This window comes from Teleopsis dalmanni, chromosome X, assembly GCF_002237135.1.
Source record: "Teleopsis dalmanni isolate 2A chromosome X, ASM223713v2, whole genome shotgun sequence".
Classification (NCBI taxonomy): Eukaryota; Metazoa; Arthropoda; class Insecta; order Diptera; family Diopsidae; genus Teleopsis; species Teleopsis dalmanni.
The window spans coordinates 84,464,960-84,479,577 of NC_051848.1; the positions used below are offsets into that span (position 1 = coordinate 84,464,960).

General features: G+C 35.3%; 2 protein-coding genes across 2 annotated transcripts in view; both read left to right on the top strand.

Annotated features, from left to right (window-relative positions):
- LOC119688637 overlaps positions 1-3,891 on the top strand; it is an 8,359-nt gene extending 4,468 nt beyond the window's left edge. The window contains exon 4 of the mRNA XM_038103308.1: positions 3,828-3,891. Coding sequence (XP_037959236.1) covers positions 3,828-3,891 — 64 coding nt within the window. The remainder of the gene's footprint in view (positions 1-3,827) is intronic.
- A 6,851-nt stretch (positions 3,892-10,742) lies between these two features.
- On the top strand, positions 10,743-14,066 carry LOC119688638. Its single transcript, XM_038103309.1, has 2 exons — positions 10,743-11,484; positions 11,629-14,066. Exons 1-2 carry the CDS (start codon positions 10,743-10,745, stop codon positions 14,064-14,066), a joined length of 3,180 nt encoding a protein of 1,059 aa, XP_037959237.1.
- Positions 14,067-14,618: the final 552 nt, after the last annotated feature.

Sequence of the window (14,618 nt, forward strand, 5' to 3'; positions counted from 1 at the left end):
ATAAAATCAGTAATTTACAAATACTCAAACGGTTCAGTTGTTTTAATTCTGAACACATTTCATCCATATTTTCTGGCACAACAGCCGTTCTTAGAGAAAACGGTGATGAAGCTCGAACTCATTGAACCAGCGTTTTACAGTTACTGGAAATGGTGTTTTATCAGTAATTGTCTAACTAAGTTGCTTGATGTATATTTTTCTACTTGATCTGTATCGATAATTATAAAAAAGCATCGCACGAAAATGTTTGTAAAAAAGGGAATTTGAATTCAAATTTGTTCAAATTCAAAAAAAACTGTGACCAAGGTTTCACTTTTACTTACTAACTTACTTAGTTGGCCAATACAGATGTGAGTCGTGCTTGGCCGCGTCGAGTACTCTTCGCCTGCCAGCCAGTAGAGGTGCTTGCTGTCATCAGTGGATAGTACCAAGCGCCCCCAAATGGTTGGACCCTCCACCGAAGATGAGAACGTCCTTTACAGCGTTTTCCATCTGCGGGTACCAAATCAAAAACCTTTTTAGCCGTAGCATCTCTTCCATACGCACGACATAACCAAGCCAGCGAAGCCGCCGAATTTTTGCGCATACCTATGTCAACATCGTGGTATAGCTCATACAGCTGATCGTTCCATCTAATTCGATACTCGTCGTATCAACAATGACCAAAGTCGCTCAGGAGATTTGTTTGTTGACAGAAAGTATTTTGTTTTGTTCTCATATACCTCAATACCCATTGCTTCGTTCCTTTTCTAAGTTGAATAATACCGCACTAGGGTGGCTCACGTTATAAGGGGAACAATTAAAAATGAAACACCCTAGGAATATGCCATTGACCAAAAAAATGATATACCGGAAGTTTTGGAGGAATAGGATTAAAAATGACGTTGCACCAATCGAGCAAAGTTGGGTTTTCTGTACGAAAAACGGACATTTTTCAATTTAAGGTCATTTTATATTTTTGTTCATTATTTCAACAATTATTAATATGTACTCATTTGATAGATAGTTAAAATATATTTTTAATATGACATTGATGAATAAAATCGGCTAAAAAGTATGCGCAAAACACAACAATAAGTTAAACGACTGTGCTCTGTTTTCATATCTATGTATATTACATTCAATCATTTTGACGATTTAGAGTGAGATTTCTTGGTCGAAATAATAATTTTAAGTCAACTATAGATTACAATACATACTACAATTTAGTTAATTATTCACAAAAAATTATAATTTCAAGAAAATCTTTTTTTTTCAGTTGTGTTCATTATGTTTTATAACTTAAGTCTGACTTGCTAAGTGAAGGATAATTTTTATGACAATGTTCGACTTCTTGCAATACGTATTGTTTTTCCTCTTCAGTTTTGTCAAAATCTAATTAAAATCATGGTTAAAACATTTACCACATGAAGTCTGGAACAGAATTCAAATTAATCTCTATAATATTGTCTCCACATCCAAGTTGAAGGATCAAAACTGGTAAAACTGGACGACAGGCAAGAACGAACGAAAAAATTTATTCTCGGTCACAAAACCATTAAGGTTCTTTGAGGAAAAAGACTTCAATTCACTCAGCGTGGGTTCAAATTTTCTAATATCTGAAGGATCAAGCTTTTTATTTTTTCGAACGAATTTAAATATGAACTACTAAAACTTTCAATCATTTTTGCTTGCTCCTCAACAGAAACAATATTATCAAAGAAAGCCATGGTCATGAGTTTTTCTGCTAACTGCCATAAATGATTGGTCATTGTCATGAAGACTGCACTCGAAATTTCTCTGTCAATGATGGAATAGTTAATAACGTTTTTAATGAGTTGGAGATCTTGTTTGAGCTGCTGTAACTCCACTCGTGCGATTAAACCCAATTTTCATATATATAGTACCCAAAAAAAATGCATATATCTCGTACTTAATACAAATCACCCGAGTCAAATGTAATTTGATCTCTAAAAATAAACATTTTTAGTAAATATATGACTTTCGCAATCCATCGAGAGTTTGAAGTAGTACCTGGGAGACAAAATTTAAAATTGCCAACTTTTTCGCCTACAAATATTAATACTAGCTCCAAGAGCTTTTTATAATCATCGCGAGAGTAATATTTTATAGTTGCTCACGACAAATATGTATGACATTTTTGAAAAGTTATTTGTTTCAAATTAACCTAAATCATTCTGAAAGCATTCTGAAAGTCATTTTTGATTTGATTTTCCAAATTTCGTTTCGAATGCTCCTCATCAAAATAATTTCACAAATATGATGGCTTTATTGAATCGTTCGACGTATAGCAAGATCCTTTATATTATGACCTTAATACATTGTGACCGAAAAGTTTCCGGAAAATTTTAAATAAAACGCAAAATTCTTAATCTTCATCAATATTTATTTTATCTCCTTCAAAATATGCTCCATTAGAAGCGATACACAAATGCCAACGTTTCTTCCAATCAATCAAAACATTTTTTTATAGGCGCTTTCCGGTATGGCTTTGAGTTCCCTCTGCGAATTCTGTTTTACGTCTTCTATGGATTCAAAACGCGTTCCTCTGAGTGGTAATTTGAGGTTGGGAAACAGGAAAAAGTCACACGGTGCAAGATCAGGTGAATACGGTGGCTGTTCGATGGTATTTATTGAATGTTTGGCCTTAAAATCGTTGATAATGTTGAACAAATTGAGGTGAATCGGAACAAGCCGGGCGTTGACACGTCGCATACACAAATTGTCCACCAAAATCAAACGAGCCATCTCACGACCGATGCCTAGCTCTCGTGCTATCTCTCTAACACTCACATGAGGATTTTTGAACACGATTTCCTTTGCCTTTTCAATGTTTTCGTCGGTGGTAGAGGTCGAAGGTCGTCCAGAACGCGGCATGTCTTCGACGGTCGTACGACAGTCCTGAAAGGCTTTGTACCACTCATAAACTTGAGTTTTCGATAAAACTGATTCCCCATAAGCCTTTTGTAGCATTCGCAACGATTCTGCACACGAAATTTCGTTCGAAAAACAAAATTTGATGCAAACTCTTTGTTCAATATTTTTTTTCGTTTTTGCCATTGGTTTTTTTTTTTTTCCATTGTTTTTTTCGCAACGCACTACTGAGGTAAACTGGTTTCAACAGCTGCCGTAAACGAACTGTCTGACAGATCGCGCTCATTTTTGGCATAGTAATTAAGGACAGTGCTGCCAAACTACATAAAATTAAAATATCGAAAAATATACAGCGCGCGAATTTTAAATGAGAATTTCCGAAAGCTTTTCGGTCACAATGTACATTAGCCAATGCGGGCAAAATATATACAGTGTAGCAATCCGAAACTTTGCATTTGTCAAGGGCGGAAACTAACCTAGGAGTGATAAATTAAATCGCTTTAACTGCATTATCCCAATGTTGTTATACTGTAACATCAGATTCAGCTTCATTTTCATTAAAAATTTCTTCATCAAATTCATCTTCGTTTCAATGCTCTTTTTTCTCTAGCCGCTCTTGCTTTCTTTGCTCTTTTACCACTAGAAGAATATCAATTCCAGGACAACCTTTTTCTATCTTCTTACAAACAAATTTCTGGTCTTCATTACATTTTATTACTTTTATTGCGTCGCTATGAGCAATATCAAATAAATTATCAAAATTGTTGATCCATGACTATTGGTTCGACTTTTGTGTTATTGGGTTTCGGTGCCCTGTTTGAAGTACGATCTGTTTTCTGTTTCATTGAAATTCTTAATGTTTGCCAAAATATTGCAACTTCACTTAATGTTAGTCACGCACTTTCTCGTAGTTTCATATTTACTATACACTTGTTATTAAAAAACACTTTTAGAACCTGTCCTATAGAAGGCAATTTAGCACCAGAATCGCTCACTGCAACTGGGTCAAGCATCTGAGAAACGAAGACTGCATCTTGAAAAGTTAGACATTATCGGTAATAAAAGTAGTTTCAGGAAATTACAAGGTACATGTAAGACGTTGGTATATTGCATATTCCTTGGGTGTGCGCTCATTTAAAATCGGGTTTTTCTGACTCATCCTAATGCCGCACTGACATTAAGTTGCACTCACTTTTATTTAAAAAATATGCTTTAGAGTTACAATAATTTTATGGCAATAATTTTATTACAATGATCTTGTCAGAGTAAGCGTTTTCGGTGGTTTGCAAGTATGGCAAAAAGCGCATGCTCGCTAGCCTATATTCGTCAAGCGAGACATTGGCATCACTGTTGCAATATGTCAAGTGTTATGTTTTGGCACATAGCAAATCTTGCATACGTGCACATAATGCAAGTAAATTACATTTTGCATAAAAATAAATAATTAATATAAAATTAAAAATTATAATGCATATGGAATTAAAAGGAATGGTGAGAATGTTGGAAATTTCAAAATAGAACACTAAAATTTCTTCTTTTTTCCCAATTTTCAAATTTATGAAATTTTAGAATTTTGTTTTAATTTTTGTTTACATGTGATTTTTGACATATGATTACAATATTCGTTGGAATTTCCAATAAAGGTTCACAATAGTTCGCTTATTGCGTTGGTGACAATTTTTTCTTTACTGGCCGAAGTGTGTGGTCAGTATACAACTACTGGCCTAGATAGAGAAAATAGTGTTGTTGTTTTGTGTACATTTTGGGCAGTATAGGCCACCAACTTGCTGCTTTTTGCCATACTTGCGAGTCACCGAAAACACCTGATTTTGTTACAGTGAATTTATTACAACGATTTTATAACATATATACTAAAGACCAAAGAGTGTCAATAGTAACTTTCAAAACATTGTACATATGAAATATTGTAAAAAAATGCAGTCTGCACAGTGGACTTAACAATGTTCATTATTTAATTCCATTTTTTCAGAGAAACTAAACTTAAACGTTGTAGTAACTTTTATGATAGAAAATGTCAAACTGTCAAACAGAAATGTCGAAATTCATGTGACAGCATATGTATCCATTTACACTAACAATGGATTAGTTCATTTTGAAAGTCAGCTACTTAAAAAAAATTTCATTGAAAATATGAATAAGGTTTCTACTTAAAATATTTAAAATAACATCTGTAGTACAAAAATGTGAGAACTATGATGTAGATTATTTTTTCTCATACATTATACTTTATTTTATCACGATTTTGATATAACTAACGTAAAAGAATAAGTATTGCTATCTTTTGAGATATATCGGTTCCCTCAGCGTCGTTATTATTACTTCTGTAGCTACTTTAAATCTAACACAATCCCGACTAGCAGGATTTGACTAATATACTTTAGGATCTTATATTCTCTACATAAATCGAGAATATATTTGTTTTGGTGCTAAAAGCTGCTAAAAGCAAGCACTGACTTTAAGTCAGTACAGCATATGGGGCCCAATTTTTGTAATATCCCCATAACTATTTTAAAAACATGGACAGGTGGAAATTGTGATTAATTCAATTTTTTTAATTTTTTCTATTCAGGATATATTTAACGGTATAAAAATTATGTAGAATACATTGCAAATTTATAATACTTGATAAAATGAGTTTTTAACACAATTGTTCACACACGATTTGAACGCTTAGTTATATTAACATATTCAAAGAGCATTCGAAAATACCCGATCAAATAAAAATGTGTTTAGTCCCATATCCGCTTTTAATTAAATTACTGACAAAAACCAGAAGATACTTTAAAAAAAATTTTTTTTTGGAAAGGTATTTTGAACAATAGTAAATTAAAACAACAAAATATTATTTACTAATTAATTGAGCTCTTGTCTGACTATACAGCTCTTTCGAGTATGGCCAAATACCTGTCAAAAACACTGATAATGAATATTTGGCAATACTTGAAACAGCTGTATAGTCAGCCAAAATATCAATTAATTAATATATAATCAAACTTTTTTGTTGTGACTCACTACTGGTCAAAATATTGGAAATGTTGATCTGGCTAGTAGATTTGAACCATACTCGCATAATATTTTACAAAAGTGTGATTTAGGCATACGCAACGATATTGCAGTAGTCGTATTTACGGCAGAGCTATTTCCAACTTAGAAAACCAAGCGCATCAAATGGATCTTGCCGTAAATAAGGATAAATCAATGTACGTTTATTGTTGACAACTATCAGTTACAAGTTAGAGAGAAAAATTCTTTGCAAGATCTACAAGGTGAGATGAAAAAACTGCAACCAACTTCAGACTGCTGTCATTTCTAAACCGCTCGTCCCACAGCTGTCAGATTTATTCTAGTGACAGCTCATTATATTGTTTACAAGCGCACAAAAGCATTTTGGTGGGAATTTTTCAAAAAAAAAGTTATTTGTGATGGAATTCAAGCGTGATAGTGTGATTGCTTTGCATTTGGCTGGAAAACCACAAGTGGCTATCGTTAGAGCCCTCCAGCATTTAGAAGTGAATAAATGTTTTGTGTCTCGTACCATCGCTCGTTACCATGATACTGGTAGCGTAGCCCGACGTCAAGGAAGTGGACGAAAAAAAACAGCAACATCGGCAGAAATGGTTCGAAAAGTGAAAAAGCGAATTGAACGAAATCCGCGTCGCAGTGGACGAAAAATGGCTCGTGAGCTGAACATATCGCAATATGCCATTCGGCAAATATTGAAAAATGAGCTTGGACTAAAGCCATTCAAGTTCCAAAAAGTGCAAGATCTTACTGATGCGCAAAAAAAAGTTAGACTCGAAAAAGCTAAAGAGTTGTTTCGCTTGGCCGAAAGTGGTGAACTGCCGAATTTGGTTTTCTCCGATGAGAAACCATTCGTTATCCAGCAGTTTGTAAACAAACAAAATGATCGTGTTTACTTGCCAGAGAGGTCAGCTGAAAATTTGCAACTTCGGTTGGCCATCACAACTCAAAAGCCGGCCATGGTGATGGTGTGGGCCGCCATAACAGCCGATGGTCGCTCGCCGCTCGTATTCATCGACCGTGGTGTCAAATTAAATGCGCAAATCTATCGCGAAAATATTTTGGAGGGAGTTCTGAAGCCCTGGGCACGCAAACATTTCGGCCGCAGACCTTGGACATTCCAACAGGACTCAGCACCATCGCACTCAGCACGCGCCATCCAAGAATGGTTAAGAAATGAGGTTCCTCGCTTCATTTCCACCGCACAATGGCCACCAAAATCTCCGGATGCCAATCCGTTGGACTATTGTGCCTGGGGTATTTTGGAAAGCAAGGTTGGAACTAAAAAATACCAAAGTGTCGATCATCTCAAGCAAGCGCTTCGCCGAGAATGGGACAAAATACCGCAGAGCCACTTTCGGGCAGCGTGTGATGGTTTCATTGGCCGTTTGAAGGCCATAGTTCGTGCCAAAGGTGGCCAATTCGGACAAATCTAAACCGATTCTCAAAATTGATGTTATTTCCGACATTTTTTGCTTTCATTCAATAAAATTTAAAAAAAATGAAAAAATTATGGCGTTTTACTTTGTTGCAGTTTTTTCATCTCACCTTGTATACTTCCTTATGCATTGGCGACGAGTACGCATTAAATTAGAACAAACGATGCGGTGTATGAGCTACACCGCCATATTGTTATAGTTAATCGGATAAAAATTCAACGGTTTCGTTGGCTTTGTTTTATACTCCGAATGAAAGAAAATGCTTTGACTAGATATGCATTTGATTCGGTACGCGCTGGTGGAAAATACAGTAGAGAACATTCACATTCTTGGAGAAACCACCACGTGAAAACAATATGAAGATACATACTCGATACTACCAACTGGCAACAGCAAGGCACTGGTTACTGGACTACTGAACGCGTCCGAGGACCACTCATGCCAATTGTAATGTAATGGCCAAATAAGGTAAGTGAGTTAGTAAATCACATTTACTAACTTAGTAAATTAAAATGTTGTTGTTGTTATGCATTTTTGTTCGTTCCAATAAATAATTTTTTATTTTCTTTTATTCCTTTGTTTTAGCACTTGGAAATATTCTAGTGTCGAAGTCTTTTTCTGTATCAGATTAGAACATGAAACTATGAAAGAACGAAGTCAGTTAAGCGTTCACAATGACAAAAAACAACAACAATTTTTAAAAAGTGTTCAATCAATCAAGAAAACTTAAAAGTCAACTTTATGCTGTGCTGCAAAAAACACAATAATGCAATAGCTTAGTTATACATGTGTGCATATTTGTATGTGTATGTGTATGTGTGTGTGGGTGCGTGCGTTGGGTATTCTTACTGAAGTAACCACATCAATGCTATTCCATGCCACACTGAACACACGCTACGAGCTTTGCAAAGTATGGCTGCCTGTTTGCCCAAGCACTTGCTAGACTCTATACTCTGTAGTGCTGTGTGTCTAACAATTTGACTTACTCTGGCATTGTTTATATTATCTGCTTGCCTCCTGTTTACTTGTCTGTCGGGCTTGGTGCCTATCATTCTGTACCATTCTGCACTTCACCTTAAACTGCTGCTGTCCGTTGTTAGCTTTGTGTGTTCGGAAAGTTCGAATGGTTCGTTTATCGTTGCATTTTGCAGGCAAAGTTTTTTAAGTTTCCCATTCCGTTTCCGAAGGTACCTTACACCTATTCAATTTTAGACGTTTTGCTTTTCTTTCGTTGCTCTTCTATTTATTTGCGCAACAATTGCAGTACTGTTAAGGGTATGCGCGCTTTTCAAGTGTCAGCAGTGGAAAGTTTTCTCTTCCTCTCTGTAAGGTGCAACATCAAACTGTGAACATTCTGACTTGTTTCAACTCGTCATTGTTAAGAATTTTGTTGTTGTTACTAGTTTTCGTTGTTACTTTCGCCAACTATCGGCACCTACAATAACTACAACAAGTACACATCAATAACAGCAAAAGCAACTACAATGGGAAACAACAACAACAACAACGACGACCACAACAACAATAAATACGGCAAAAACGATAACAACAAAATGGCGCTATAAAAAATGGCATCCAATTTAAACTTCTCTTCTGTGGCAGTATTTTTGCAGCTATTGTTTCGAAAGGTGTTTTGTGTTGCAAAATATTTTCGCAACCAAAGTTTTTACTACTTATTAAATGTAAAATGAAGTTCATTCTGACGTCCAGGCATTGTTATAGGTCCTCTTATTCTTATTCTTCTTCTTCTTATTATTATTCTTCTTGTTCTAATTTCGGACGTGTTAATTGTGATGACGTAAAGTAAACTGAAATGTTGGGGCGTAGGGATGAAAGAATTATAGACGTTATAAGAAGAAAAAAAATTATTTATATTAATAACATGTTAAAGTAAAACTTCTCAGATATTTTAACCTGTTTAATCCCTCTTGTTTAATATGCTTTCATCGTCTTTCTTTTCATTTCGTCTTCCTGACATTGATATCTAAAAACCAACATTGCACCTTCCATTGAAATAGTTGCTGATAGGCATTTCATAACTTTACAATACAGGGTTGGGCAATTGAAGTGCTGCCTATGCAAGTGACTATATCTTTTTTGTCAGAATTTTAAAATCCATTCATTTTAGCTCGATGTGGCCAAACGGTTAAAATTCCTGAATAATGGCTTTCTTCATCGCATCTATACTGGCATATTTTCGGACCTCACCTTGCTTTCTAAAATGGCACAGATGGAATAGTTCATTAATAGTTCAATAGATTTGCTTCTGGCTAATTTGAAACCCATTCCGTGGACGAAATGAAAAGCCTCGATGAAAACGTTTGCAGAGCGTCGGTCACCATCATCGGTCACAGCTGTCCAAACTCCTATTTGAGATGGAAAAGGAAAATTGATTCGGGTTGCCATTTGTAAACACGGTCCTTTAAAGAGTTTGTAAACTGCTCAATCGAGAAATTTTTCTCTTCAGAGAACGCAATATTTGTAAATTCGCCACAATCGTGCAAGGATAACAACTGTTTTGTTCTTTTGTGTCTAACTTTTTGTTGAAACTTGTAAGGATTTACCCTGAGCTCATTTTGGAATATGCGTCGGATGCTTCGCTAGGATATTTTTAGTTCTTTGGCCGTTTGATCCTCATCGTAGTGGTGATGAGGATTTCGTTTAAGTCGACCCTTCACTATCTGAATCATTTTAGACGATGTTGTTCTGCTTTTTTCCGTTCTCCATCATTGTGTTTGGCGACGCTGCCTGTGTTATTATGAAGAGTAACGGTACTATACCTAAACATTTTATTTACTTTGAGGTGTTTGAGCTCACGAACAACAGCAGGTTGTGATTTTCCAGTTATTGTGTATAACGCAATCACACTATTACGTTTGAGTTTCATTTCGAATAAATTCTGTTGTGGTAGTTTGTAAACAATATAGATAGCTGTTCATATGGAATATAGACAGCTGTTATTCGTATGGATTTCACTTATTTGGTAATATCAGTTTGACGGATATACCTATGTGTTGTTGGTAACACTTCAATCGTCTAACCCTGTATGTATAAATAATTATATATTATATTTTATATATTATATTGACATTCGAATATATATATACATACATGTATATATTTATATATATGTGGGACGCAGATCTGGCAACGCCAGCACACGAGCATAAGGAAGTAAAAAAGAAGAAACAAACGTAGTGTGGCAGTGCAGAAAGAAGACGTGTGAAGTAATGACGTGTGTGCGGAAGAACAAACAGTTTTTTTCATTTATATATATTTTTTTTGTAATTTAATTAATTAGTTTTGATTCTAATAAAAAGGAATCCTACAAATTGGGGGCTCAACAGGGATTTGAATTTCCGGCAATTGTGAAATTCAGTCTACACAATGACTTGCTTAAATGACTTCGTAAGCAGCAGCCTGCGCAGTAGCAGCAAAAACATAATAATAGCGTTGCATAAATTTATATACCAAGAAGAAGGTGATAGAAATAATCGAAAGAGATTGAGAGAATTTTCTGGATTCGATTACGACGAAAATGACAAGGCGTATGCAAGCAAATGCGAATATATTAAAAATAATTTGACTGAACGTGATTTGGTTTCAATTTGTATTGTACTAAATATAAGTTATTGTGTTAAAGATGTACAACTGCACATATTTCGAAATCTACGTAAAAATTTTTTGTTGGCCGAAAACGCAAACGACGATGAATGTAATGACGAAGAAGGAGATGAGAAAGTCGATGATGATGATGACGAAGAAGGAGATGAAGAAGTCGATGATGACGTTGACAGTAAACGCACTTTCAGAGGCAATGAACGCGAGTTTAAAAAATCTCGTGACGATAATGGCAATAAAATGTTTGAAGTGGATGATAATAATAAAGCAGCAGCGTACACACGTACAAAATTTTTACAAAGAGAAGCACCAAAATTTGCAATGAACTTTCGCGATATAGAGGACTCAATTAGACCATTTGATGGCACAAATATCATTTCGGTAGAAAGGTGGATTGAAGAATTCGAGGAACAAGCTGCACTGATGTGTTGGGATGGGTTTCAAAAACTAGTGTTTGCAAAAAAATCTCTTAGAGGCATTGCTAAACTTTTTATTTTGAGTGAAAGAGGTTTAAATTCGTGGTGTGCTTTAAAACACGCCCTGTTAAATGAGTTTCGAACAACAACAAATAGCGCACAATTGCATAAGCAACTTAGTGCTCGCAAAATAAAAAAAGATGAAAATGTGTTTGAATATTTTTATCAAATGAAAGATATCGCATCTCGCGGCAATATCGAAGACGAAGCGCTGATTCAGTATATAATAGATGGAATTAGAGACGGTTATGTAAATAAAATGATACTATATGGTGCAAAGAACCTTAATGAATTTAAAGACAAATTAAGATCATATGAAACAATGTGTGAAAAAAGTAAGCAAGTTAACGATTTTAAACAAAGCGAAAAGAAAAGTTTCTCAACAAATAAAACAGAAGTGAAATGCTACAATTGTGGTGAAAAGGGACATTTGTCCATGAATTGCAAAAATAAAAATCGAGGTACTAAATGCTTTAAGTGCAACCAGTACGGACATATTTCTAAAAACTGTGAACAAGCCGAAAACAAAATAAATACGCGCAGTTTACAGCAAAAAAACAATTTAACTACCAAATCCATTTTTATTGGCAATTTACAGTGCGCAGCCCTATTCGATACAGGCAGTAAATTTAATATAATTCGCGAAGACTTATACAACAAGTTGAATAAGCCTATCTTAGAAAAATGTAACGTATGTTTAATTGGTTTCGGTAGTGATCGCAATTCAAATAGGATTAAACCGATTGGACATTTTAAAAACTTAATTAAAATTGACGATAATGAGTTCATATTAGATTTTTATGTCGTTCCAATTCGGTGCATGGACTTACAAGTGATCATTGGCGAAGAACTATGCTTATACGCTGAAATTTTATTTAATCGTGATGGTATAAACGTTCGTAAAATCCTCGACGAAGACGATCCCATAGACGAAGAAGCTAAAATAATGAAAATTGACTTAGTAAATGACAACAAAACGATTGATATCGACAAAACCGCTAGTGAGAATGCGAGACGACAGGTACGTGAAATGATCATAAATTATCAGCCGAATCAATGTAAAACAACACAAGTGGCGATGTACATAGTGCTCAAAGACGAAACACCCATTTATTCTAGGCCGCGTAGATTACCGTTCACGGAGAGGTGCATTGTGGATGAGCAAGTGGAACAGTGGTTGAAAAATGGTGTAATTGAACGATCGGAGTCAGAATTCAGTAGCCCAGTTGTATTGATAAAAAAACGCGACGGTACACCACGCTTGTGTATTGACTTTAGAAGAATTAATAAAGTATTGGTGAAAGACCGTTTTCCGTTGCCACTAATAGAAGACCAACTCGATCGGCTACAAAGTGGTAAGGTGTTCAGTACAATTGACTTAAAGAATGGATTTTTCCATGTGCCCGTGGCAGAATTGTGTCGTAAATACACGTCATTTGTTACACATAATGGACAATATCAATTCTGTAGAGTGCCATTTGGATTGTCGAACTCACCAGGTGTTTTTCAAAGACATATAAACGCGATATTTCGTGAATTAACTAATGAAGGTATAGCTTTACCATACGTTGATGATATCATTATACCCGCAGCAAATGAAGAACAAGCCGTACAAAACCTAAAAGTTGTATTACAGCGGTGTGCAGACTTTGGACTTGAATTGAATTTTAAAAAATGCAAGTTTCTAATGAGAAAAGTGGAATTTCTAGGGCACACAATACAAGATCAAAAAATATCACCGTCAGAAGTTAAGGTTGAAGCTCTACGCAAATACAAATTGCCGCAAACATTAAAACAATTGGAAAGTTTTCTTGGGTTGGCGAGTTATTTTAGAAAATTCATACCTAAATTCTCGCTAATTGCCAAGCCTTTAACAGATTTAAGGAAACAAAATGTGAAATTTGAAATAAAAGATGAACAGATTACTGCATTTAATACGTTGAAGACCATCTTAAGCGAAAAACCGGTACTAAACATTTTTAATCAAAAATCTGAAACGGAAGTGCATACAGATGCTTCGATAGAAGGATATGGAGCCGTTTTATTGCAAAAATCACCAGACGACGAACAATGGCATCCTGTGTATTATATGAGTAAAAAAACCACTGACGCACAAAGAAAATATACAAGTTACGAACTAGAAATATTGGCTGTTATTGAAGCTTTCAAAAAGTTTAGAGTATACATTCTGGGTATGCATTTTAAGCTCGTTACTGATTGTAACGCATTTGCGATGACATTGGGAAAGAAAGACTTGTGCACGAGAGTAGCCCGTTGGATATTGTTCTTAGAGGAGTACGATTACGAAGTTCAGCATCGTGTTGGTTCGCGAATGAAGCATGTTGATGCTTTAAGCCGCTACGCCGTTATGTGCATAGATGAAGATAATATTCTTTCTAAAATACGGAGAGCACAGATGCAAGACGAAAACCTGAAAACGATATCGGATATTCTACAAGAAAAATCTTCATACAACGATTATTTTAAGAAAGGAGAGTTGTTGTATAAGCTGAGAAATGACCAAGAACTTATTGTTGTACCTAAGAGTATGCAGCGTGAAATAATTAGACATGCACATGAAAAGGGACATTTTGCCGTAAAAAAAAACAAGTGAACTACTCCGAAATGACTATTTTATACCTCAATTGGAAGAAAAAATACAAAAACACATTATGAATTGTATTCCATGTATCGTTGTGAATCGGAAGCAGGGTAAGCAAGAAGGCGAACTACACTCATTGATTAAAGAAAGTATACCATTACACACGTACCATGTTGATTTTTTGGGACCATTAGAATCAACGAACAAACAATATAAGCATATCTTTGTCGTTATTGACTCTTTTACTAAATTCTGTTGGATATATCCAACTCGAACCACATCAGCTAACGAGGCTATATCCCGATTGCGTACGCAAAGCATAGTTTTTGGTAATCCTAATCAAATAATATCAGACCGAGGTGCTGCTTTCTCTTCAGATGATTTTCGTAAGTATTGCGAGGGTGAAAGTATTAAACACATCAAAATTACTACGGGCTTAGCCAGGGCCAACGGACAAGTCGAAAGATTGAATAGCATAATTGCACCAGTTTTGGCAAAATTAAGCATGGCAGATCCAACTAAATGGTATAAAAATGTTGACAAAGTGCAGCAGATAATAAACTC

Coding starts and splice junctions, on each gene's coding strand:
- LOC119688638 (XM_038103309.1), top strand. CDS start 10,743: ATGACTTGCTTAAATGACTTCGTAAGCAGCAGCCTGCGCAGTAGCAGC. Junction 11,485..11,628: donor TTTTATTTTGAGTGAAAGAG/GTTTAAATTCGT, acceptor ATCAAATGAAAG/ATATCGCATCTCGCGGCAAT.